Genomic DNA, 27667 nt, shown 5'->3' with positions numbered 1-27667 from the left:
TAGAGGTTTAATTTTTCTTCAAAGTGTTTGTAAAAATCCAAGGAAAGATAATTTGTGGCAGCAGGGCGAGGTGTTCTAAATTAACATTTCAGCAGTAGCTGAGGGCTGAGGAGAAGCAGGATGCTTAACTTACTTACCTAAAAACCAAGACTGATTTTGTAGGACGTTATTACAAGAAAAGCTGGATATCTTCCTGCCCATTTTGACATACACACAAGGCATTCTGTAGCTGGAGAAACAACCTTGCAGACAGGTGGAAATTTGGCTGGGGAAAGAGCTGATTTATCAGCTTACTACTCTGCAAATCTTAATAATGGCTCTGAAAATGCACATTCAGCATTACATTTTCAGTGTGATTTTGCTTAATGATTTAGGGGACATGGCAGCTTCAGCAACACCGCTGTCTTGGTTCACCAGCGATGCTAACAGCAGCGGTGGAGGTTTCTGTCATGTTAATCCAGTTTAATGCCTTACACCCACCGGTAGCGTTAGGGCAGACTCACATCCCTCGACCTGCGGGCTGCTCTCTTGCTAATACAGCCTGGCATGCAGTTGAGCTTCTTTGTTGCGAGGTTGGAGGTCTTTGTATCATGTTCCCAAAATTGGGACAGCTCCAGTGACAGCGTAGATCCAGCTGGGCTTGTCAGGTCACGCCTGAGCTGCCTCCCGTGGGTCTCTGCCTCTGCTCTTGCTCCCAAGCATTGGCAGAAACATATTGACTCGGTACGGACCGGAGACCCTGCAGGCTGCTCTGGCATGGTGCTGGGGCTGGGCGCTCACATGGCAGCACACCCCAGTGGTAGCTCCCCTCCTGCCTGCTTCTGCTGGGCTGGAGCCATCTCTGGCACAAGGAAAGTATCTCCAAAAATAGACTGAGGCACATAAAATTTATTACATCAATCATGTCCCCCACTCCTTGTTTACTGCTGGGGTTTAAGCAAAGCAATGGGCCTTGGTTTCTTCATCCTATTTTTGCATCTAAGGATGAATTGAGAGTATTGCTTTCATTCCTTGGTTCCCAAGGAGGAACAGATCTTTCCTACATATCACAGTCCTGAGGGCATTTATGAAGATAAAGCATTATCCCACCTTTGACAGTTTAATTTCTGCAGAAATCTCCTTTTCATTGGCCAGAGACAGGAACTGGAAAAAGCCTGAAGCTTTCAATGTGCCAGCTGAAGGTTGATACCGATGCGGAATTTCATGCTGGTTTTGTGGACTCTGGGTGAGAAACTCTGAATAAGAAAACTGCATGGCTGCTGGCGTTATGGACCACGAACCAATTCCTTTTGGTGATTCAGCACTGAGCTCTCAGGCAAATGAAGATGTTGAGCAAGCAACTCCTCCTCTTCCTCAGAGCAATGATACCATACAAACCCAGCGAGTGTTTTATTGGGCACTGTATTTATTCTGAATGAGGAATCAACAGGAGACATTGCCAAGCAATGTCACAGTTACATATTTACAGTCACTAGTGACACCCTACCCATCAAATGGTATCAACATGAGACTGAAATGAATGCAATATGCCTAGCAAAGCTGCCCAGCAAAAGCACCACTAGGAGACGAGGGCTGCAGAATACTGAGGTAAATCTGTCCAGTTGCTTCAAATGAAGTAACTTATTTCTCTTCCAGACACTGTGCAAGCAAACAAAAGAGGTATCAACAAGGCCACTGGGACATGTGAGACCGTTGGTGGCAGTTTCATCAAATCATTGAGGTACTAGTGATTTTAGGTGCTTAAAAATACCCTGTGATCCTACTGGGCATGACCTAGGGGCAGCAGAAGAATCAGGTCCAGGAAAAGCTGGCCAAATACCTACAGAGATGTGCTTTCAGAAAGACGCCTGTATGAAGACAGCCCTTCTCAGGAACCACCCCTTGGAGACCTTGTCCTGCTTGGTCTGAGACAGCTACTGTCCCCATGCAGCTGTGCCATCAGCCAAGGTTGACATGGGGATGACTGGGAAAGACTTCAGGAAAATTTAAAATGCCAGGAAAAGGGTAAAAGGTATTAAATGTAATCGCTCAGCTCTTTAAAACCACTCACAAAACAGTGCCAGATTCATTAAAATGCTTTTCAAAGTGGGAGCTGCAGGTCTGTAGCTGTAAAGGTGCTGTAGTGTGGATGGTGCTGGGAACCCAGTATGGGCTGTGTGATAAGGAAAGGGCTTTCAAAAGAGCTCCCGCTAGTCTGCAGTATAAACACCGCTGGTTTGCAATGCCAAAGCCACTGAAGGTTTTTTTTAAACACATAAGCCAAGGAAACAACTCAGAAACCATTTGACATCTGTTCTTAAAGGTTAAAAGTGACTAATTTTGGAGCCAATGAAGACTGCTCTGTGGCTACAACCCTCTCACACACCTTTTCGGCCAACAGCTGAAAAACCTTGACAGGCCGGCATTTATGCACAGCGGTATTAACTTCACAAGTGCTTAAGGAGTCTGCAGTCCTCACAGTTCATGATGATTTGTCACTTAAAATTCTGGTGAGGTCACTCTACACCAGACATTCAACATAAATTGTGGGATCCCTAGGGATTTCTTGGTACAAATTCCTCTATAGATGCCTTTTTTCTAGGTTAAATCTTGTAAACAAGTTGTTAGTAAGAACAGGCATGAATATGTATTTCACATGCAGCCTTATTCAGTCAATTTTAAAAAGATCAGAGCTGAATATCCATGCAGTGGCCTGGTGGAGACTTTGTGGATGTCCTTCTCATCAGGAATTGACTCCCCTGCTCATTCATCCCTAAAACCAGAATCCTCTTGGCATTCCAGTAAAGACATGTGTGTTTTAGACACAGAAATCCATCCTTATGTTGTGAAAAAAATCAACTCCAGGTCACTTAAGACTATTGAGAAATTTTGGTTGTTCCTCCCCTCTTGGTAAGAGTGTTTCTCCACCAATCTTCGGACCTTTTTTCTCCTAGAAACATGAACCATGGAGAAAAGTAGTTAAACGTGTGGTAAGATGTCTTCCAAACATTTCTTTGACAGAAGTTGTGGTAGGGCTAAATTACCTGATTAAATATTGACAGACACTCTAGGAACCATGAAATTCTGAATTCTTACAACTTTGGTCAAAAGCAAATTCCCCACAGTTAAATAAAACAAAGCTTCAAGAAAAGAAAGCAAGAAGAGAAAGTCCACTAAAACACAGCCTGCAGGTACGTACCTGACAAAATGCAGAGCTGCTTGGTTTTGCTGGCAGCTCTAAGGGCACTAAAGCAAAGCATGGGACAAAAGTACCAAGAGAAGCAGACAGAGTGCTGAGATGCTCAGAAACTGCTGGCTCACACTTACCTTTAGCATCCCATCTCGCTCCCACTTGAAGAGGCCACAGGTACTGAAAGATGAAGATGGCAGGTGAGGACCACTGTGGTGTGTGTTTGCTGCACAGTATGAGGGGGTCCAAAACTAGCCGCACACCTTTCCCACGCTGCTTAGCACAAGGGCTAGCGTTCCCGTTTTAGGACATGGTTATGTGACACCCAACACGTTACTTGTGAATGGACAGTGGAAAAGCCCCAGTTACTATTTCACGAGGCTCATTTCTTACCTGCAGGGCTTTTTTGGGAGCCTGTCAAGGGAAATAGCTCGGTTTCCACAAGGACATTTGAAAAATCGCTTGATGGCATCATGCCAGTGGTAGTCGTGGTTATCCTGCACACAGGTCTCCAGAGGCTTGAAATAGGTGTAATTACACTGTCAGGGAGGAGAGAGCGAGCTGTAAGCACTTCACCAGCATGTGAGACTGGTGACAGCTGAACATCTGGAGGAAAGCACCTCTGTCTTCTCCCATCCTGAGGAGCTCACCAGTCTGAGACCATTGCCGCAGGCTTTGGCACTGCTCCTTCTAATGCCATCCTCCCCTCTTTGCCACCACACTGTGGCCCCGCTCCCAGCACCTCATGGGGCACACAGTGGCCCTCTGTGCAGCCCCAAAACACATAGGAAAGGCAGCGAGAGGGAAAGTCCAGCAGGGGCTGAAACTCTGGGAATAAGAGATAACTTCTCCCTTCCTCTCAGCACATTTAGGATGGTAACAAAGCTCCACTCCTGTTCCTGTTGGCAAAGCCCCTGGAAATGCAGATAGAGGAATCCCACCCAGTGTTATGTTTTCAAGACACTTTTCTATTTTGTCATCTAATATGGGGAACTGAGGGTCCTGGTACAAAGCACTTCAGGGAAGAAACCGATACACCAGTACTCAAGGAACCCACTGGCATAAACATCAAGTTGAGATGTTGAGCACAGCACTGAAGCCTGCCTTGCCAGTGTCTTCATGTCACTCAGTGCAGGGGCTGCTCTCGGCAACAGTTATAAGGAATGAAACTGTCTCCATTTGATCCCTGCACTAGACTATGGCCAAGAGAGTGACTAATGGGGAGTCTGCAGGACGGTCCAGCATCATTTTCTACAATCCATGCCCCACTCCCCTGCTGTCATCCTGGCTCCCCTTCACTCACTGTTTTACACGTCACAACTCGACATTTCACTTCTTTAATGCTCCTCATCTTCTCTTCCATTTCTTCCTTTTTCACCAGGGGCTGAAAGTATTGCTCCTGCAGTTCAGCCTCAGCCTGTGGGGGCACAGAAAAAGGGTTGTGGGGAGACAAAGATGGGAGAAGCCACTCCATAAATGGCCTTAGGGCAAATTACTACCAGGCCTGCTTGAAGCAGACTGCAGTCTGGGAGCCAGAGAAACACCAAATATCTCTTGCTTAAAAAAAATCCATGTCGTGCACATGCTGTGCTTCACCAACACTGAAATGAGCCACCTCTGAGATGTATGAGTGGGAGTGTTTAAAAACAGCATGTGCTACTGAAATAGGCACATACTGATGAGGACAGTGGAGGGAGAGGTCAGGTAGGCAGATATAATGAATGGAATTGGTTCTTAGCCAAAATATTCCTCCTCAGAAGACCTTAAAACAACTAGGACTTCATACCAATATGTGTCCAAGACAAGAGCCCTGTGCCATTGGAGGTGCTGTATCCTTGGGAACATGCTCAGCAAAGACCCCGATGGGAGAAACCCAACCTCTTAGCTCTTCAGGGCAACTGGTGGCTTTTCACAGGCTCCACAACTTACATGAGTCCCAGATGAAGTTGGCAGCTGTCTTTATGTGGCCAAGATGTCAAGGAATGAGTGACAAAATAGGCACATGGCTAATTTGGTTTTAAGGTAGAAGGATTTCTTTGATCATCCACTAACCAGGAAACTTCACTGATTCTTCCAAATGCAGCAAAAAAAGATGATGGCAACTTGACCTTATCATGGCAATGGCAATAATGCTGGCACTGTGCCCTGTGTGCTCAGAGACCCTTGACCCTACACGTCAGGACAACTTGGCGCCTATGACATGTTTGGGTACCTGCTTCTCACTGAAATCATTATGAGGAGTCCAGACAGCTCCCTAGTTCTGAGCCCTCAGTCAAGGCTGGATTGAGGCCATACCTCTTGCAGGACATCTGTATGCTTGGACTTGGCATTCAGGATTTTCTGGAACTCTTCTGACTCCAGATAGGCCAGCTGCTCACACCGTTTCTTTTGGGCAGGCTCCAGTTCATCCATATCTAGGGAGACAGAAGGGCTCAGTCTTACAGAAGCCAAGTTCAAAACAAGGCTGTGATCTCTAAGCATGACCACTGCAGGAGATTTTGGAAGTCTCAGGTCTCTCAGGCAGATGTTCAGGTCAGACAGCAGCCTTTCATAGTTCAGGAGAACATGAAGCCAAGTTCAAATACGGCTTCAGAAAAAATAAAAAGCATCTTTATAAATAACACTGCATCTTCTCTCAAAGCACTGTACTAGGAATTTTCACATCACTCCCAGGGGAGAGAGCAGTGTTGCCTCCCTGACTGACAGTGAAGCTTTAAAGGGAATTAAGCAATTCATCCAAGATCACACGGTAAATTGCCAGCAGGCAAACTCAAGTTCCCACAGAAAATTCAGATACCTTCACAGGTGGGACTATTTCTTGGTTTCCCTTGGTTGTCAGCCATACATTGCAGATGCTCAAGTGCCAGAGGAAAGGGAACAGAGATGAGGACAGGGAGCTATCAGAGATTACATCTCACACTCTCTCCACATGGTTAGAGATTGTTTAACCTTTACAACAAACCCTTTAAGTTCTAAACAGACTTAACTTGGCCTCTCTTTGGCACAGCAATTAAGTCCTTAACCCAGTAACTAGTGCTCTGTTCACCAGGACATAATCATATTTTTTCTATTCTAGAAGCTAACATTACATACCATTCTCTGTTTCTGTACCTTGTGTCTGAGCAACATTTTTCTCAACTCTTTCAATAATTTCTAGGACATCGTCAACATCAGCTCTTTTCCTCTTGACACTGTTCGGGTCAGTTTTAGCAAGAATCTGGCCTTTTGCTCGTAGTCGGTGTATCGCAGCCAGCTAGAAAACAGGAAAGAGCAGTGAATATGTGGTGACCACTCTAGCTCCCATGTTCCTACTTCCAGAAGTAGCAGAGGAAATCTGTCAAACAGAGGAGATAAGATCCACTGGCCTGAGCACGGAGCTGGCCGAAGAGAGGCCCAACAAAATTCCCAGCTCTGCTGTACATCTAATTCACCACATCACCCAACCTCTCGTGACTTCCCAAACCATAAAATCACTCCTCCAGGGGTGTTACCAGGCTCGATATCTCTGCAGCTGTGCTTTAACTGCTTCTCAAATCAGTAAGTTTTCCAGAGGAATCAAATAACTTCAGATTTCCACATAATTTGGTAATAATAGGGAATTAATAGAAAATTGCATACAACTATTCCTGTCCATACTCCCAAAATGTTAAGACTCCTTCTTCCTTGCTGCAAGATAAAAGTTTCTTTGACAAACATGTGAACAGATTTGTGCCAAGGAAAGATGCAGCCTGTTCTGGCTAGACACCAAACTTGCCCAAACTCATGGCACAACATAGCTAAACCAGTTTAGTTCCCTGTTGCTCACCTGGCAGATGGAAAACACCCACAATATACAGCACTAGCAATGCCAAAGAACAAACACGCACAGTTTAGCACTCCAGGGATTTTCAGCACAGATCCCCTGCCCCTTCCCAGCACTTAAGGTTTTTTGTGCTTGTAAAACAATCAATAGCAACAGGCCTTGCTCTCCTTTCTTCTGTAAAAATCACCTCAGCACCTCCCATCCTGGTCCAGGACTTATGCAGAACCTTATGCTTTAAGGTGTCCCAAACCCCCAAAACACAAAAGCAAAAGAGCAGCCACTGGTGGACAGAGAACCTCTGTCCCACCTGCATGAAGAACAGAGTGCAAGCAGAGCAACACAGCTACTCCAAACTGTTCTCCAAAGGTAATGTTCCCAAGAGGTGAGGTCAGGTCATGAAGAACAGTCACTTCTACTCACAGAAGCTGCTAGCGTGCATAAAGAGGTGTTTCTTCAGCAGAAAGCTTAGCATCAGGCTCACGACTTAAATGAGATGCCTTATCTCCCCATCTCCTTTTCCCCAGTCCCATCCCAAGAGGCTGCTCTGTCACCTGTCCGTGCCCAACTGGCATTTGCTGAAATTGCCATTGTGTCAGTGATACTTGTCTTCAGAGAAGAACAAGAGTGAGCTCATGAGCATCACGCATGAGACATCATAACAACTCGCTGCTGACTAATTGAGGTGAATTTTGAATTAGCAAGAGACACCAGCTCCTGTGGTCAAAGGCACAGCCCCCTCTTTAGCAGCTGTTCCACTGCTCTCGAGGTTCACTACAGGCAAGATGGTAGCATGAACCTTGGCACTAACGGCTGCCAGGAACCGCAGGTTTCTTGTGTACTGTAATACAGCCCAGTCTGATCCCACAAATCAGAAACTTCACCAATATCAGCACTGAGCTGTCCTGTATCTGATCAAAGACGACTCTACTACCACAAACCAAACTTCCCTTAACCTCCCCTTCTTAATACTTAAAAGATTCAAAGAGATATTACCTTTTTGGCTTCTGCCAAGCTGTCTAGCTTTGGTGTTGGAGGTGGAGACCCGTCAAAGAAGAGGATATCTTCTCCTTCTGAGAAGCCTGTGCCCAGCCTGGGCCTTTGAGGAGTTGACATCTTTGCAGCTTTGGGAAACTCTGCCCCAGGTATTGGGGAATAGAGCGAGGACTGTCTGGAGGAGGATGGCAAAGCAGGGCTGCCAGCTTTACTTGTGTTCTGAAGAAACCTTGTAAGACAAGAATAATCCATTGAAATAGGGACACAAGTCAAAGAGACAGAAAGGTTTCAGAAACAGCAGTGGAAGGGATGCAGACTGATTTTTCACTAATTGGCCTTTTATTGCTAGAAAATCATGCAGCAATTCAGGCATTCAGGAGAGGAAAACAAGACTGGTAAGGAACTCCGTGGGTCGCTGAAATCAAGAGTGACTTGAAGAAGTCACCAGAAGGAGTGAATGACTAACTGCTTTCCAAAACAAAACAGAGAGAAGCATCAAATGAAGTTGGGAAATGGGAGCTGAAAGCACAAAAACAGGATTTTTGCAGAACAGGTAGTTCAGCAGTGGGACTCCTTGTCACAGGAGTCACATAAATGCTTAGGTTGACATAGGTCATGGTGAAGAGGTTGGACAGGTTCATGGGGAAAAAAACCCCAAATCTTCAGAGATATTGTGACAGACACCACCTCTAGCTTGGAGAATCCCTGAAATACATAGTGTTGTAGGCTGGAAGAGTATTTGGGGGAAATATCATCATGATTGTGCCTAGTCTTATTCTCCTTCAGGTTCTGTTTTGCTTCTTGTTGAGCCTTTTGAGGCTACTTGGCCACATCAATCTCAGTCTCACCCAGGGTGGCTCTTCTGAGGTTCTTCTTAGGTTTGTTAACAAGACATGCACAAAACCCTTAGCAAATCTTAAGGTTCAGAAGACCCTTGCAAGCCAGCAATGAACAGAACCAGGACTCATGACCCCAGTTTCCTACTCTAATCAGCTTCTTCCCATCATGCCTTCCAGTTGCTGGGCACTGTGCTGGAGCATTTGGTTCTCCACTGAATACTGGGGTATTTCTATTTAAATGAAGTTTTTATTAAAACAGCAAAACACCTCCCACAATTATACTTAGGGCCACAATAACAAAATCCTTCCTGTGAAAGTCAGTATGTATTACCGCCTCTGAATCTCTTCAGATCGCTTTTTTCTGGCCTCCAGCAATTTCTGTTTCTGTTGCTTGAGCAGTGCTGAAGCAGAGACAGACTGGAAATTGGCCCCTTGCTTCTTTTCAGCATCTGAGAAAAAAATCAAACGAAACCAAAATACAAATCCACTAATGTTTGCTCAGAAGGATTTCAGGAGTGGGTTTTCCTTCAGGCAAAAAGAGAATACCTGCTTTGGTCCAGTGTTTGCAGAGGTTTCGTGCTCCAAAAGTTGGCTGTGCCAGCAGTTCCTTGAATTCCTCAGAACATTGCATGGGTCTCTTTGCTGCACCTGAAACAGAAGAGGCAGAAATACAACAGATTTGGAGCCAGCAAGGGAAGCAGGCCTGGCTTTAGAGATGTAGAGTAGTCTAGGTTGGATGAAACCCCTGCAGGTCACCTGAGTGAGCACCCCACCAAAGCAAGGCCAACTTCTACGTTATATTTGGTTGCCCAAGGCCTTGTCCTCACAGAACACATCATGAAGATATTTCTACCCCTTCAGCAATTTAATCAGTCAGTCAGTTCCCCATCAGCCTTGGCTGTCTGTGGTGTTCCCACCGCTCCCATTTTTAGAATGCTTGAAAGCCCTGAAGCCACCACATCTTATCCCTGGAGAATTAAGGGCATCTAAAAGCTAGAGACAGGACACACACTATGTTGTCTGAAATGGAGGCAACCGAGGGAATGGAAAGATGTGAAGGAGACATCTAAGTGGCATCTAGAGCATATAGTTTTAATAACCTGTCATCTGCTCTCCACTGAGCATAAAGAAGGTGTAATATTAAGAGCTTTACAGAAACGAAACGGAGGCAGGGAAGATCATGACATCCCAAGGACTATGGAAGGAACATGCTTTGAAGATCACAAAAGAAAAGCACTAGAAACAGGCTGGGTACTCGGGAGGTCCCCTGCATTGCAGACCTGATTCTGATTTATACTTAGTATTCCTTGGAAGCTTTCAAGACTGACAGAAGTCATTTATTTTAATCAAATAAAATAAATTCTCTGGTTCAAAGTTCTTAAAACTTCCAATTCCCATTAATCTGGCAAAGATCTTCTGTCACTGTCCAAAGACAGAAGAGGAGACTTAATTCAGGGGCACTGATGAAAAAAAGATGCATGGAGCTACACAGTTGCTTAGTTACATTTGCCTTGCAGCTGCGATCTCAAGAGGGAAGAGGAGTTTTGATCAATTGAGAAAGCAGCCTGCAAATGGCTATCTCTGTAGCAAACCAATTGCCAGATTCATTCAGTGAGTAGCTGTGTCCCAGGACCCTGATACACATCAAGCTGGCAATATCTGGAGGGTGAAGAGACTACATGGGTAGTTAGGTACCAATTTTCTGCCTGGTTTCCTGGACAATTGCATCAACTCCTCTCACGACCAGATTGGAGAGAGTGGTTTGAATCTTCCTTTTCGGTACTGCAGCTGCTGCACTAGAAAGAGGAGACAAAATCAGAACATCAGAGTTTTCCCATGTTTAGAGCAAGGACAGGAGCTTGAACACTAGCCCAGTGCATCAACAAAACTCCCCTAAAGGGTGCCTCTCTCCTGTCATCTGTCTGTCTTTGGGAAGGATGTCGATCTAAATCTGAATTCTAGCACAATGTTTAGGATCTCCCATTCCTCCCTGGGTTGAGATATGTATTTCCTATGCACTGAGAGGAAACTAAACATAGGTAATGGCTAAGCTTTGCTCACAGTTAGTTCCAGGGATGGAGAGGAGGCTGGAATTGCTTAGTTACTGTGGAGTCACACCAGTTATCAGAGGCCAGCGGTAAGGGAATGAAAGCTGTGTGCAAGCACAGGGCTTGATCCAGCTGTGACTCAAGTCTTTCCACAGCTGTCTTCAGCGGGATTTGGATGAAGGACCTGGCCCCTCCATGCTAGTTATGAGATGCATACTGATCTACTGATCTTGGTCGCTTAATAACACGCAGGGTGTACTACTGTCTTTTCATTAACACATAGTGATACTGTATTGTTTCAGCCAAGGAAGAGAGGAGGAGGAAATACAGAATACACTGAATCTGGGATTAAATGCAATGAGCCATAACAAAATACAGTAAGGGAATGGCACTGAAAAATACTCATCTCAGAGACTCGAATGCTTGGGATCTCATGATAAAGTGCATTTCATCTACTGAAACACAATGCCACCTGGCTTCACAAGATAGTATTAATTTAGAGGTAAAAACACCCCTCACCACATCTTAGCGCTGACTGTTAAAATTTACCTATCAAATAGCAGCTCTGTTACCCCATGGGGCCAGGAGGATTACAGCAACCTTGGGGCATTTATTCCCATTTGGTGAATGTAGTTAAGTCAAAGGGATCTCTAACTAAATAGACTCCCTTAGAGATAGCTTCAGGCTCACTTGTATATGGGAGGGAAATAATGTTCAAAAGCAAGGGAAAGAAGTGGTTTGTCTTACACTGAGGCTGCATATGCTGCTGAAGAGACACCTCCATAGTAAAACCCATCCTGACACAGCCTCTCCTTCAAACTGGGATTTTTCCGACCAACTTTTTTGGGAATGCGGCCACCAGAGAAGGTGGACTGCAGATCTGCCCGCTTCGAGCTGAGCTTCTTGTACTGGGATTGTATGTGATACTGACAATATTCACAGTCGTTCTGAAAAGAAATGGGAGAAGCCTGTTGCAGAACACTAGGAATTACAATTTACTTCACTCCTCTCACCCACATGCATCCTTCTATGGCTAAACTGAAGTAACATCTCTATTGTAGTACTCCAGCATTTGACCAACTCACCAAACATATGCCCACACTCCAGCAATGCAAAACAAAATTAAAATTGCCCATACTAATCACTGGAAAAACACCTGTGCCTCAAGGAATTTTAAGGCTATTCCTTGGCTCAAGCCAACTGATATCCCAGGTCCTCTTGCCCAGATTCTGTACTCTTGACTCTGAACTGTATGCAGTTTTCTTACTGGTATAAACACAAAGGAAAACTAACACCGGAGCAAGATATTTCATGCACTCATTTCAAATTAATTCATCAGTTTTCAGTGTCAATCCGAAGGAGTTTAGAACTGAAGATAGTGAGCCTGCCAGTCAGATACAGCACTGCCATAAATTCACTCACTCAGGGTGTTCTTTAACTTTAAAAAAAAACCAAACCACTCCATTCTCATTTATATTCATCTGCCCCAGATTTGTATAACTACAGTTACCCCACAATAAAACATTTTTTGTCACTAATTAAACAGACAGCCAATTCCTTCATGAGGTTCTGCTGCCAGACAGCCTCCATCTACAGTTTGTTCCAGGTGGCACTGGAACATCCCACTGACATTGAGAGCCCTGTGCATAGCCACCTCCTGGAGTGGGTCTCCAATCACAGCCTTGTTTTGCTACAAGTACCTTCTGTATTTGTCTTCCTCCCGCTCCATACACTTTGAGTTCCTCCCCAGTTCTTCATTCCTTCATTTTCTTTCCTCCTTCTAAGTGCTACCCTATTAACTATAACCCTTCTGACTTAGACAGGTTCCTTTCAGGTATCATAACATCACCATAGCCATGAAGTGACATAGTCCACAAGTCCTTTAAACTAGTACAAGTCAGTACTGTCCCTAAAAGAAGAATCCCAACACCTTCTTCATCTCATCTCCAGTGCCCCACATTCAGGTATAAATAGTCTAGCAGCTTGCAGGCACGCTGGACCAGTGAACTCATTGGGTTAAACCCATCTCCGAAAAACACAACCATTCCCAAGAAAAAACTCCTATTGTTTTACCCTGGGTGAGTAGTGCAGTGCATGGAAGCTTGCATGGTGCAAAGGAGAGTGAAAGGGTGTGGAGACGGTGGCAGTCATGGGTCAAGACCGTCTCTTTTCACCGCAGCACCAGCTTTGCATTTAGGGAACTACAATGCTGCTGCTACAGTGCCATCAGAGGCAGCTCCTCTGGGTTTAATTTCTCAGTTTCTCCACCCACTTTAGTTAGTTACAAGTCAAGATCCAGAAACAAGTCAAAGGGTCGGAGCATCAGTACAAAATCAGCAGCCAAATTTTTACCCACAGCATAAGGATGTCCTAACTACTGAGATACAGACCAGGTTCACAATCTGTGCACAAGGATCACCATTCTTCTTCCTGGCTTTGCAGGTGCCCATGTCCAGAGCTTCACCCATGAGGAGAATCTTCTGGGGATGGTCAACAGACAAACACACCTAGAAGGAAATCAGAACATGCCTTGAGGAGGACTGGATGGGCTTCTTTTTAGACGTCACTGGTTTGGCTCTGCTCCAGTTTGGTACCTCTGTGTGCTGGTTTTGGCTGGGATACAGTTAATTTTCTTTATAGTAGCTAGTATGGGGCTATGTTTCAGTAGTAGCTAGTATAGTAGCTAGTATGGGGCTATGTAATAAAGCTGTATAAACAATGCAGTTTTAAAATGCAGGCCTAGTTTAAGAAAGCCACATGTCCTGTTCAGTTTGAGAAAAGGCTCAGTTAAAAAGAAAAAAAAGTGAATTTCTTTCTGACAAAGACATGAAAGACGTTGGATTTCTATACTCAGAGCCTCAGGAAACCAGGACCAGCAAAGGCAGATCTAGTTGTGCTATAAATGATGGTCCTGTACAACCGCTTGTCTCTGACGCCATCACGGCAACCACATTTGGCAGTGGATGGGAAGAGGAGATGCGCTAAGAGCTCTCTGTCCCTCTCTTTATGTCTAAGTCCAATCAAAACTGACTCCTGTGCAAGAGTGTCTACTTCACACAACCAAAGATACTAGGAATTGTGCCTGTATGTAAGAAACGCTTTGAGAAGTCAGTTTTAATGTAGTTCTAAATGTGAACATTTTAGCTAAGAAGAGCCATTCTTAACAGTTAAATACAGCCCTTACATTAAATCTGGTATGCCTTTCTACTCACCAATGGGACTTTCTACTGCTTATTCATGTTAACTCAAGCAATTATATAGCTTAATAGACAATTAATGAGGTTCTTAATTTTTCCATTTGGAGAATTTAAAATGCAAAACACTACATCACCAGCTACTAGATTGAAATTCCCCTTCACAGAAGTCAGTAAAAACAGTTTCCATTCCAGTGCAATTAAAAAGATATTAAAAAAAATTAATTTATTAGCAAAATGAAGCCACCTTAAATGTTTTGATACATACAGAAAAGTAATTCATCATGTTCAGCATTTGTAAGTAATTGATTAAACAAGCGAACTACTATGTGTCAACTTACTATGCATAATACATCGTTTAATAAATTAAATTTTGCTTCTTCTCAGTCATGATTTTGGAACCAGGAAACATTTTGCAATCACATCTCATGCTTAAATTAGAAGAGAGAAATGAGCTTCCCCACCATTTTCAGCTTTGAGAGACCTCTAGGCTGAAATAGGCATTGCACTGAAGTAGCTGAATAAACTGAAATTAAAATACACTCCCTACATCTGTGGAAGAGCTGACTGCTACCGAGAGCAGATCAAACACTTGAATAAACTCTGGGTTTAGATGCTTACTGGGACTTCTTAAAGTTCAATCTTCCAGAAGGCCAGGAGCAAATACACACCATGCAAATATCTGAATGCAATTCAAACCATTTAGGCAGACTGCTGTAATTCAGCCTTAACAAGTGTTATAAAGCTAAATCTCAAGCAGATATGAAAAAGTTCAGCTATTGGTTTTTATCTACAGTTGATGGGCAAGTGAAAAATCCTCTCACCTCATCTGAGCCTTCTTTAGGTTTCATAGGATTAGCATTGAGCAACCCGATGACTGTGCCTTGGTCTGTCTTCCAGTGCTCTTTGTGGACATCACCGAACAAGAAGAGTGAGACACACTGACTGAGATCCCGTAGGTCGTTCAGCCGCCAGATACTGAAGGTTCTGCCCTGGAACAGACATTCGCTTTCCTTTCAGCTCTCAGTACAGGGACATCGACTGCATACCTTCTTGCTGTTGCTTTTTTAAAGAGTTATTCTGATTTTCCCCCCTCTGGGTTTTCCTGATTTAGAAAAGCACAATTTGTAACCTCAGTAGAGGTTAGATACAATATCTCCAGCCACACCACACAGCCAGTTCTGGGATTCTTAAAGGCCAAAATTGCACAATAATACTGCTACCACCAATCTTCCTGATACTAAAGCTGGACAGCGCTCTTGCTTGCTGAATAAAGGGGTTTTTACCCCACTGAACAAACAAAACCAAGGCATATCCAGATCTGTTTCATCAATGACTTTCTAGAGGACATGTACACCACCTAGGACAGAATGACCTCTAGGGAAATGATGGAAGTAGAATGCGTTGGCACATTTAAAACAAGAGGGCTCTCTAGAAAGACCGAGAGAGACAGTTGTTTTTTTTGCACTGGCATTTTACATATAACAGCGGATGAACAGATTTAAGACAGATTTATGCCATGGTTACATTAGCCAATGCTACTGTCTGGGACAGTTGCACCAGACAGGCTAAGGACTTACCTTGAGGACTAAAAGCAGCATTACTGCATGAAACGAGACGAGCCAAGATCTTCAATACAGTAGCTTTTCATTAACTACATGGAGTTGGCTGATTAAGTTGAAGACCTAATTAGTTTCTCAGGAAAGAAGACGAGCATTTCACTTGAACTGAACAAGGGATACAACAAAGTTACTTACATTATTTGCACTCTGAGGAGTGATCTTCTTCACTATGACTCCAAATGTTACCCAATCTACTTCCTCCAGATTTTCTGCAGCAAGTTTGCTCTTCAGCTGGGACAGTCGAATGAGCTTCCGATTAGACATTTTCCTGTCCATTTCAGCCGATGAAACCCGAGGTTTTCTAGATCAAGCGAAAGCATGTAAAAGAGAACACATCCATTGGCATAAATGGACAGAGACAATCAAAACCATCCAGAATTCTTCTGGGGAGACTATGTCTTGCTGCAAAATGCCTCTGTGCCTTATTTCACCCTGAGTTCACTTGAAATAAAACCCCTCAGTTCAGGACACTGTACAAATATCACAAAGCTACTGATCATGCTGGTTTTTGTCCAAAAAGCTACACCACGACTTAGCCCAAAGCCTGCGTTAACTCCGCTCATTTCAGGAAGGACTGAGTAGCACGACTGTCTGAGCAAGGTTTGGAAATCCAGCATGGTTTCTGGTGAGGAAAGACACTGTGAGTATTCAGGGACCTCTTGTGGCCACATCGAGTATGGGGATCACGAGTGGCTCCCGATGCTTCTCAGTGTGATGCAAAATCTGCTCAACTGGTGCACAGTCGGGCTTTGCACATGCCCACTGCTTCCCTCCTCCACCACTGAGGACATCCCAGGGAAGGGAGTGCTAATGAAATTACAGCTTTTTTTGTTAGAAAAGAGCAAAGGTGAAAACAGAAATATGGTAATAAGCCAAAAGTTACCTATTTACTGATCAACCAGCCAATGCTGTGGCTTTGTGTTACGTCCCCTAATGACAATTGACTAATCTGACATGGTTAAACGATGTATATACAGCAAATCAGAAATCCAGTCCTCTGCGCACCACTTGTGTGACTAGCATCACAGGACATTGGACTGATTGAGTTTTTTCTCACATTACTGGACGGTGATGTCCTCAGACAGAGTCAGTGCTGGGCTGCTGACCTTAATCTCAGTCCCGAGAAGGTTTCCACAGACACTGGCTGAGTTGTTGTGCTGGAGCATGTAGGCATGTGAGGAGTCTTCTCTCTGGTCACCTTACTGGGTGTGTTTCCTGCAGCAGACTTGAGAGGCTGGAACGCCAGACTGAGAACTTGCCGTGGAGGAGGAGTCTTGTTCTCTGTAGCAGGAAAAAAAGCAAGAAAAAAAATCCTGGTAATGAAAGAAAACTTCTAAATAAAAATAACACTAACTTACACCTGACCAGAGACAGGAGTCTAATATAACACACTTAGGAAAAAGGTGTAAAACTGTCTTATTTGTACTGAACTGGTCTCCCAGTCAGCTGGGAACTAATCGACAGCTCCAGATCAGTCACATGTAACTCAAGCAATGAGTTCTGCCTGGTGAGGAGCTTCCCAGAGCAGCTCTCATTTTCCAGACAAGCTAAACTGTAGGATACACAGATGCAAGCTAGACTGCTGTCAGTGTCCAAGTTAACCATAGCAGTACAGAGCATAGCACCCATTGCAAGAACACAATAATTAACTCTGTAGGGAGCTCTGTTCTACTGTGACCAGACTGCTACTGGTGCACCGACCAGTGTAAAACAATCCTGCGTGTGTCTACACCACTGCTGTGAACCAGACAGGCTTTTGACAAAAGTCCAGTGTGTTTCAGTGAAAGGCAGACTGAGAATGGTACCTGCTGAGGATGCTTTTGATTTCTGGATTCCTCGCTTGGCTGTCAGTGAAGGATTGCCCAGCTGGGCTGAGAAACATGGTGACTCTTGCAGCTTCTGAACTTTCCTTTCCTTTAAGGGTGGACAGAGAGATTTACCTGGCCATGAAAACAAAAAAGTATTTATGAGATGTCAGGATCTGGACTCAAACACTAAGAACTCCTCCAAATTAAGTAATTCTCTGAATAACAAGTCCACATGGAAGCCCTTCAGCTAAGTTGCCAGCATCTGAAATGCAACAGCTGGAAAAGCCCCAATGCCTCTTCCTCATGATGACCTAAAACTCTGGATGTCACTGAAACCACAAAGCTGTGGAAAGTAGTAACATCCCTTGCTTTTCAATTTTCCCATGTAGTTTCATTACTACACTCAATGTGCTACAGCAACATAGTTCTGCTTTCTGGGTGTACCAATGTCTGCCAGTAAGAAAGGACACTTCCAGCAGAAGACCCTGGAGCACTTCAGTCATGAAAGCTACCCCATGTATAGAATCATAGAATCATTAAGGTTGGAAAAGACCTCTAGGATCATCTAGTCCAATCGTCAACCCAACACTTCCATGCCTACTAAACCATGTCCTGAAGTGCCACATTTACATGGTTTTTGAACTCCAGGGATGGTGACTCCACCACCCCTCTGGCCAGCTTGTTCCAATGCTTGATAACCCTTTCAGTAAATTTTTCCTAATATCCAATCTAAACCTCTCCTGATGCAACTTGAGGCCATTTCCTCTCGTCCTATTGCTTGTTACTTGAGAGAAGAGACCGACACCCACCTCGCTATAACCTCCTTTCAGGTAGTTGTAGAGAGCAATAAGGTCTCCCCTCAGCCTCCTTTTCTCCAGGCTAAACAACCCCAGTTCCCTCAGCCGCTCCTCATCAGCCTCGTGCTCCAGACCCTTCCCCAGCTTTGTTGCCCTTCTCTGGACACGCTCCAGCACCTCAATGTCCTTCTTGTAGTGAGGGGCCCAAAACTGAACACAGTATTCGAGGTGCGGCCTCACCAGGGTTGATGTAGAATCAAGCCATGATGCAGATACCAAAACTGCAGCTCATTAATTTAATTGGTAGCCGCAGGAAACAACCTGTGTGGGAATACACCAGACCACCATTCCTCCTTGCTACTTAGTGCCCAGTTTAGGCTTATCTGGAGTCTTGCCTATAAATTGCACGTCGGTAGGCCAACAAATCATAAACCCATGTAATTAGTCTCATTACCAGGGGTTTTCTTCTCAGGGCCTGAACTGGATTGCTGCCCAATAGCAGTCTTTTGCAACTGCTCCTGTAACATCTTCATCTGTTCTTGCAATTTTCTCAGCTCAGCTAGGAAAGAGACAAGAAAAAGGGTAATAATGAAAACAGCAGGAAGCCATTGCAAACAGGGATTTATGAGATCCCTGGAAGTCTGGCAGTTTTACTACATCGTAGGAACTTAGAAAACAAAGACTCGAGCCACCATACAGATTTACTTGAGTCTACATAGGTCACTGTGAAGGGACACTTTTCCATACAGCCTGGGAGCTGACTTCTCTCACATAAATATTTTACTTGACCGTGGTATGTTCCTTGCCATGTTGCATCTATCTTTCCTACTGAACATAAAACAATTTAAATGGTTGATGATTGCACTCCTTACTATAGAGAAATGCTTCCAGTATAATCAAATATGTGGCCTGGACACAGGAAAGCTCAGTGGCCAGCTCTGCTTCCACATTGACTGGTATGGCAGAACCTCCTGCTGATAAGTCCTGAGGGGAAAGGGATTGCTGTACTGGTGAAAGATGCCAGGATGATAGCCCTGAAGACTGAAGCAACATTGCTCTTCATCAGACAAGGCACAGGTACATAGGCAACCTTCCCTCTCCTGCTCACCACAGCTAGTTTACTCTCCCTGGCTTACTTCAGTCCTCTGTCTTTCTTTTGGAAAAACAGGTTTGGTGAGTTTGGCCATTAAGCACTGAAAACTGGACTTAGAAACTTTCACAAGGACTTTCTCTATTCCCCTCTGGGCACCACCCCAAAGTGAGAAGCAGCAGGCCCTGCCTTCTGCCCGTTAGCTCTCTAGAGAGAAGATGCATATCACAAATCAGATAAAAGATGCTGTTACAGAAACCTTGCAGTTCTTGGTTGGTTTTCTCTTTTGCCTGACTGGGAGCTGAAGTGGGGACAGTTTCTTCTGCTGCCTCCTCTTCCAGCAGGTCATCTACATCTCCAAACAGTGTAGCCAGGTTCTCCTTCTGCTCATCAATCAAGCTCTCCTCAGTATCGACATCCTCAGTGTAGGATGCATCATCTTCTGCATCGAAGAGCTCATCATATTCATCTGGTTTTCCCCTCTCATCCTCTGGGGCATCTTCCTCCTCAGGAGAATTCCCCTCCTCAGTTGCCTCGCTTTCTTCCAGGAGGGAGGCCAACAGATCCAAGTCATCATCAGCTAAGGCAAAAATAAAACTCCGCATTATTTCTGTCCAGTTAGAGGAAAGCTGCCATGGAATAAAACATCCAAGATGCTCTAATCACAAGCTAATGACAACTGAAACTAAATCAGAGCAGCAAGTGGCATTCTTAAAAAACTACTTCAACTTTGGCTAAAGGAAGATAAAGCACGTTCCTGCTGTCTGGTCGGATGGAAGTGTGGTTGCAGACACTCTCAGCTTGTGATCCAGGCTGGCTGGTAGGCAGAAAACTTGCAGGCCACTTAGCACTGGCTTTTCCTCCTATGCAGCTGCTTGTACAATAGCTGCTGTTACAAGGAAAAGCCTTGAGACCTGTAAAGGTGTAGCCAGGAGCTCTACAGAGACACCCATGTGGCTTTTGCCAATAGAAGCTGAAGAAGATGCAAGGCAGGCAAGAAAGCTTATTCTCACGTATGCTTTGCTCAAGGAAGAGAATAGAGCAAAGAAACATGGATCAAAGGTACAAATAATGGAAAAAAGAAAATCAAGTACAGAGAGAGGAATGGGACTGACACAGCAGAACTGAAATTCAGAACAAAATAAGAAACGTATTTAGCCTTTGCTGCTGAAGAAAACACAAAAGCAGGGAAGGGCCAGAGCAGCCTCACAGAAAGGTGACAACAATGAAGGCAAGAGGCAACCTCAAAGGCCTCCTCAAGTGAAGTCAGTGCAACATTATTTCCCTTGCTAAAAGGTTTACCAAGCTTTCTGAACACTTGCATTTATTAACTAACGTATTGGTCAGAAAACAACTTTCCTACTGAAACTAAAAGAGTACTTTCCCCCTTACCGTCCATGATTTCACCAGGATTTCTTCAGGAGCCCCTCAAGGAAAAATATTCTCTGTTATGGAGAGAACAACATTGACACTGTTAAAATAGATACAGCTCAACTAGAAATACATGTTGTGTTCAGGCTCCTTATTTGATGATTTGCAAACCACCAGATCGTTTTTGTTTACAGCTGCAGATGAGGGCTCTGCTAAATTTAAAATCTCCGTGTACATTTTCTACACCTAAAGTCTGACCTATGCTGAACTCACTGCAGTGCAAGGGCATTACTTTTAGAAAAAAGCCCATAACAGACAGAGATTTTAAGAAAGGCCTACCATGTTCTCCTAGTAATAACCATTTCCACTTCATTAGTCCTGTGTTATAATCATAATTAGCATTTAACTAAAGCCAATTTTCCGAAATGGATTCAGTCTTCATTTGAAAACAGAAGAAGGCAGCAGGGTTTCGCTCTCTCCTCACAACACAGTTATTCTTAAAAGCATACGTTCTACATTTCTCACAGCTCCTCCATTTCACAGACACATGGCCATGAAAAATAATCAGCATAGGCAGATGTAAACGGCCAAGGGGAGACTGGATAACAGAAGAGAAATCCACTGGGGATGGATTACTCACAAACCCAAACTCTAACTCTGTGCTTACGGGTCTTCCTGCTGCAGACACTTTTGTTACACCCATAAATTCCACTTTTAATAGTTCTCTCTTTTTTCTTTCTCCGGAATATTAATTGCCAGCAAAGAACAAAACAAAACTCAAGAGCATACACGAGCAGGCGTGGTAGCGACCACCACACAGCTCCGGGCTCCCGCTGCCCTGCTGGTGACACTGGCCCAGGGATCCACCCTGCTGCCGAGCGGGTCCTGCGGGGGCTCACCCGGGATCTCCCCCTGCCTCTCTCCTGACGGCCAGCCCCGGGCTCCCAAGGTCCGGCAGAGCTCGGCTGTGCCGTGTTCGCCGCCATCCCGCCCCCCGTGGTCCACAGCAGCCGCGGGATCCCCATCCCTGCCCCCAGTGGACCCCCGATTTTCCTCCAGCGCTGCCCGGGATCCACCCCCGCCTCACCAGGGGATCCTCCTTCCCCTCACGGCTCCCCTCCCCGCTCGGCCGCCTCCTTCACCCAGGGGAACCCCGACCTCCTCCAGAGTTTCCGCCCGCATGGATCTCCGATCCCTCACCCCAGCCTCTGCCCCCCGGGAATCGCTTGCTGGGCTCCCGGTCCCCCTGCACGCCCGATCCCCGCCGTGCCCCCCAGCCCTTCCCTCACACAGCCCCACTCACCGCCGGCCCCGCACTCCCCGGCACCCGCCAAAACTCCAACCCGGCCCCGCCTCCTCCCGCGCATGTGCGGGAGCAGCTCCGGGGTGCGCGCGGCGGCGGGTCGCGCCCGCGCCATCGTTAGTCCTGGCAGTAGGGGCGGGGGGCGGGGTGCCGCCCGACGCCATCTTGAGTGTGGGCGGTCGGCGGGGAGGTTGTGGATGCCCGCTGGTGTTTGGGCCAAGGGAGGGGGAGATGGCGGCGTAGGGGTGAGCTGCTGTGCTGAGTGAGGTCACGGGTGTGAGGATGACGATGTCATGCCATTGTTTATGCCTCGGTGGGGCTGCGTGAGTTGTCATGGCCTGCCTTCTGGGCTAGCCCCATGGCATGAGGCCTGTGTCCACACAGTGCTGTGCCGTTGGCTCTGGGTGAGCCCATTTCACCTGTGAAGAACTGCCAGTGTCTGGTCACAGTGGTGTCCGGGAGTGGTTACAGCAGGTGCCATAGTCGTCTGGATAACCTAAATAATCTCAACACTTACGTTAAGCCAGCAAATTCAAGCCCAGGTATTGTCATGTGCAGTTGACAGGATTTTGACAGTATTTCTTTGGTACAAGCAACTATGATTCTGTGAAGAACAGTGTTTCTGAATATGTTACTCATTACTAGAGCTCATTGCTCTAGTCCATTTCCCCTTGCATCAATTATATGCAGAAATTGCCCCCAAAAGAGAAGGATTTGAGCTCAAATCCCAAGGCTCTTGCACTAAATGCACCCTGCAAGACAATATACAAAGAAAGAGAGGATATCTCTGGTATTTAAAGGCCAGCGGTACCAGTACCAGGTTAGGAAAGATAAATTAAGGACAGAAATTCTGTGGTAGCTGAGGGAATCAAGAAGTTCCAGCAGATGGCAAGAAAAAAACTCAAGAGAGAAATGCTCTGCTGAATAGTTATCAACCAGGCTGTCCAGCGCATGTCATGTTAGACTCTCTTGTTTTTGGGTTTTCTCCCGAAAACCACATGCCTAGCCCAGGCATGCTGGGCTAACTCATTCTGGATGCATCCGCCTGCGTGGTGCCCATGCAAAGGTGTTTCAGGGGAGCCGGAGCAATGAATAACGACAGGAGCTGGGGAGGAGCGTGTGGGTGCTGAGGGCCTGAGGGAGCTCCTCTGTGTTGCTGCTCATCCACGATGGAAGCGGGGAAACACTTTGTGCCCCATCTTGGCATGGGTGCAAATCCGTGGGCAGGCATCGGGATGCTGTGTTTTTCATATTTTCCCTTCCTCTGGCTGCTAATTGCCAGTGTGACCGAGGCTAATTACAGAGCATCACCGAGTCTCCCCTCCTCTCCATCTAACTGGAGTAATGATGGCTTGCCTGCTCCTGTGACTTGAAGTTTGCAAATCCAGAGATACCTTCCTGCTAACAAATCTCAAGCCCACCCCACAGGACTGTTCTGGCCCCTTCCCAGTCTGGATTTTAAATCTGAAGCGGAATGAAATGCTTCTGGTTCCTGTTCCACGTCGAGACAGGGTACTGATTGTGGGACATACTGCTACAACAGGAATGTCCTTTGTTGAAAACAGGGATATGCAGACAAGTAGTATTTAATCAACAGGTAGCATCTGGGCACTTTAAAACACAAATACATTTTATCTTTCATCTAAGGGAAAACAAAGGGGATGTACTCTTAAACCTGTGCTAATGAGCATCTGCTGGCCACCGCCACCTGTCACAATAGCTCGTCTGCCCTCTGGACTGCAGTTAATGACAACAACAGACAAATAATCCTCCCTGTTGTATGAACAGGTTTCAGTGTATTGTGGTTTTATTCTTTGCAGTTCCTTGTCCCTCCTGATTTGCACTACTAGACCTAGTATCTTGTGTTTCTATGAAGACCTACTTCAGCTAATGCCTATGTCTTCCTGTTAGTATTGCTGTGCTAAGATCCCTTCCCTTCCTGACTCCTCTTAAAATGATTAATTTTGACTTGATGGATGCATAAGTAATTCCTCCCTTGGCCTTTCACATTGATTTTCTGTGTTTTCATTACGGTTAATGCTCCTCAGATGAAATCAGCTCTATTATCATTCTATTAGCTTGATTTTGGCCTAGTAGCATTTCCATCAGATTTTGATCATTGCAGAATCCATAACTATCACAAAGCTCCTGTAATAAAATCGGATTCAGGGAAAAAAAGCCCATAAATACTACTGTCGCAAGGAACCAATTAAAAGCCAATAAGAGATTGCATCTGCTGGGAGTACTTGTAAATGATGAAGAAGCAACCAAGCTGATGAATACCTGTTCACAACAGATTTCAGTCAGTTCTTGCATTACCTGAAATTATGGATGAAGCTGTGTGAGAATATGAGCTATAGCTAACAGAAAACAAGAATCCAGAGTCTACAAGAGATAATTAGAACAACAGTGGCAATCAGCAAAATAAAAGCGGCTCCTCACTTTAATTACAAGGGCGAAAAAGGGATTGTTTTTCCTGGTATTGGTAGCTGAGAATTCACTGACGGCATGACATGAAAAATACTTGAAGGAATATTTTCTTTGGCCCAGGAAAATCTGCAGGTATTTTTCTTGTGTGTATTTTAAGAATATTCATCTGCTGAGAGTGAAATGTAAATCTTACACTATTGAGGCCTTTGTTTTGAATTAATCAGCTCTAGACTATTTTCTATTTCAGGTTTGAAGCAAAAAATATTGAGTAAAATACTGAGTCACCAAACTTTTTATTTCTAATTCCGCTATTGATCTGTTCAGTGTTTTCTCCTCTGTGATTTGGATCTTTATCCACAGGACAATTTGGAGAAGCACTTATTTATGGAAGTGGGTTGACAGGAGAATTTGTCATGTACAGGTACAAAATACCTGCTATAACTCTGCCCATCCAGTTGCAGTATCCAACATCCGTAAGGCTTTCTCCTGTAGAGTTGTTCCATTCTCCTTAGCAAAGCATCACAAGATGACATAAGCTATATATATTAATTTTACTGCACAGGTATCTCTCTCTCACAGGCTGTACCATCCTTTTAATGTTCAGAACTTCAGAGTACAGAAGCATGTTGATCAGCCACATGTGACCTGATCTTTACCTTCATTTGGAAGAAAAGCATTCCTGCCCCTGTACCTGAAAAGCTGTGCTGCTCTCCATTAGCCATCCCTGATGGACAGCAGTCACGCTTGGACTTTGCACCACGGCTTGGCGTCTTTTCCTTGTGAATGGTCTGCGTTACCTTGTCTGAAGCTGGGGGCCCAGTGGAGTTTTCCATGTACCCCCTTACACTAGAACAGCCATCCCCAAACCAGAACCCCTCTTCCAGGTGCATGAATATGCCCTTTCTCCTCACCAGTCAAAGCACGGAGCTGGGATCTTCTCATAGACCCCGTGAGCATAGAGGAGAGAGGATAAGCAATGACAAAAATGGATGCTTCTTTTAGCTAATCTCTCTTAAAATTGGAATCCAGTGATTCTGGAAGTGAAACCCCTCCATGAAATAAGTCAGCAGTAAAGGCCATGGACCAGTTGCTGTCGGTCGTGGAGCAGAGTCTTGTATTTCTTACAGACAGATGACAGCTTGTAAGCCACATCATAGAGGGCGAGCACATGACTCTTCATATGTGACACTCCAGTGAGGGTGTCAGATGTGCAAGACGTGTTTGAACACTGGGTCTTACCTCTATGGTGTAGTGCTTGTGGGGAAGGGACTGTCCTTTCGTAGCTCAACAGTGACAATTGCTTTCTCCATTTCTGGTGTATGTGGAAACTGAGAACCCCGATTTTAGGACTAAAATCATTGCTAGTTGTAGCCATGTCATAATTTGTCCTGACATTTAAGGCCTTTCAAGACATATTCTAACTGAATTGTATTATGTGATTATCTGCATAACAGGTATGGAAGTAGCTGTTCTTTTGACATGAAAAGATTATGTTGCTGGAAATCTGTTAAGTCCTGAACTTGCCTTTGTCTGTCCCACCTTTGTCCCTCACCTGATTTACTAAATGTAATGCTATTCCCTGTAACTCCTGCAATGGGACGCAGTAAATACTGTCATCGTAGCCGTCAGTTCTCTGTTCGCAAATTCCCACTTTGGACTACTCGAAGCCTGCCTGCTGAATAATTAATGTCACAATGGTCTTTTACTCTGATTTGCTGTTTTCTGAGGAGAATTCACGTCCCTTTTATTAAACAAACTTGTCTACCATTTTATTAGACTAATGCTGAAAAGCTAGCATTTTGATCAGAGAGTAGTAGCAGTTTATGACGACTGTGGCACTATCCTAATGAAGCTGGGTACATAAAGGAAGTGGATCACTTCCACTCACACTAGTTCTGTAGCAAGCTTATGATCCTCACAGTCCCTCAGGGGGATTTTAGGTGACCCTCTCCACAAAAGACATTTCCCTCACCTTTTCCCTTCTGCTCATTTCTTTCTGCATTAGGAAAATGCAATTGCCTAAAATCCAGAGACACAAATTCCTGCTTGCTTGCTTTTAATTCCAAACAGCTTTTTAACCGATGAGTCCCTCAGATAAGCATACCCCATGGTTAGAGTAAGGTTTTGGGATCAGGGCACCATTTTTTGTTAAAATCATTACAAACAAAAACTAATTACAGTTGCATTTTGTTATAGTTTTGCCCTTTACGTAAACCTACTCCAGCATAGGTACTTCAGTTATAAATGCAGTTTCTTTTGCATTTTATCTTCCAGAGGTCCAAGTATTTCTACAGATCACACTGCCTATATATGAAGGAGGATTCAGGCTTCCTAACTCTGGCAACCCAATACCTCTGAGACCAGTGTGCTGTAATCTCAGATCAGGAAACATTCAGGCTCATTATAATGTGAACTTCAAAGTGGAAGGGTGAGCCAAGAAGTAATAAAGTGATATGAAAAATAAAATGTTGAACTTTCATATTCAGGCTGTGTGATCATCCCACCCTGCTCCTTCTGAACACCCAGCTCACAATTCTGGCGATCAGAATGAAGTGGACTGGGCACAAATGGACCTTGCTGGTGCCCCTCAGTGAGCCTAACAGACCTGCCACAGAACAAGATGGCACAGATTTAACTACTGGGTTGTAGTGAATCCTGGCATATTTGCATCTAGAAATTCAGTTTTGAACAGTGGAGGAAAAAATTAAAAATCTTTCCTTACACCACGGTTGGCAGATCAGTCCAAAACCACATCGAGGCTTCCTTCCAGCTGGGCAGTGCCAAAGTGACCAACACTTTCGTTTCTTCAGCAGAAGGACGATTCCATAAGGAAACACCATTTTGGCTGCTCAGAGGTTTTCATGCGTCTCTTACTTCCCTTCCCTGCCAGTTTCCAACAGTGCAAACGTTAGCTATTTGCAAAAGACATGAAACTCCTCATTTGCATGGATCCCAGCAATTTGCTCAAGTTCTTTCCTGCCGTTCATGCTGGTTCATATTTTGTTAAGAGTTGTGTGTTTTCCTCCCTTATGCAATGGCAAGTTAAGAACTGGTTTTTGTTGAGATAAAAACACCAGTGAGCACAAGAACAGATCTAATACACTACAGTTCTTTATACGTGAGCTTTTCAGCCGTTGGTATTTGCAATCCTGTTTCAGCCCCCAAAGTATTCACAGGCATAGATAATTTTATACTTGCAAT

General features: G+C 44.8%; 1 protein-coding gene across 2 annotated transcripts; it reads right to left on the bottom strand.

The window, feature by feature from the left end:
• Window positions 1-1381: 1381 nt before the first annotated feature.
• On the bottom strand, window positions 1382-22124 carry MCM10 (minichromosome maintenance 10 replication initiation factor). Of its 2 annotated transcripts, none has more exons than XM_072858007.1 (20): window positions 22037-22124; window positions 20755-20807; window positions 19622-19942; window positions 18727-18831; window positions 17473-17607; window positions 16774-16948; window positions 15803-15968; window positions 14870-15037; window positions 13242-13358; window positions 11599-11798; window positions 10499-10599; window positions 9350-9451; window positions 9135-9252; window positions 7965-8193; window positions 6263-6422; window positions 5465-5583; window positions 4473-4586; window positions 3563-3708; window positions 3307-3349; window positions 1382-2929 (listed from the first exon to the last, which is right to left on the bottom strand). In XM_072858007.1, exons 2-20 carry the CDS (start codon window positions 20759-20761, stop codon window positions 2846-2848), a joined length of 2610 nt encoding a protein of 869 aa, XP_072714108.1. In that variant the 5' UTR covers window positions 20762-20807; window positions 22037-22124; the 3' UTR covers window positions 1382-2845. The 2 variants fall into 2 exon arrangements, with proteins under 2 accessions (XP_072714108.1, XP_072714118.1); XM_072858017.1 differs by having other exon boundaries at window positions 6281-6422.
• Between the last annotated feature and the right edge of the window lie 5543 nt (window positions 22125-27667).

The sequence above is a fragment of the Ciconia boyciana genome, chromosome 1 (assembly GCF_034638445.1).
Source record: "Ciconia boyciana chromosome 1, ASM3463844v1, whole genome shotgun sequence".
Classification (NCBI taxonomy): Eukaryota; Metazoa; Chordata; class Aves; order Ciconiiformes; family Ciconiidae; genus Ciconia; species Ciconia boyciana.
The sequence above is the reverse complement of the archived record's forward strand: the minus strand, read 5'-3'. Positions and strand labels throughout refer to the sequence as shown.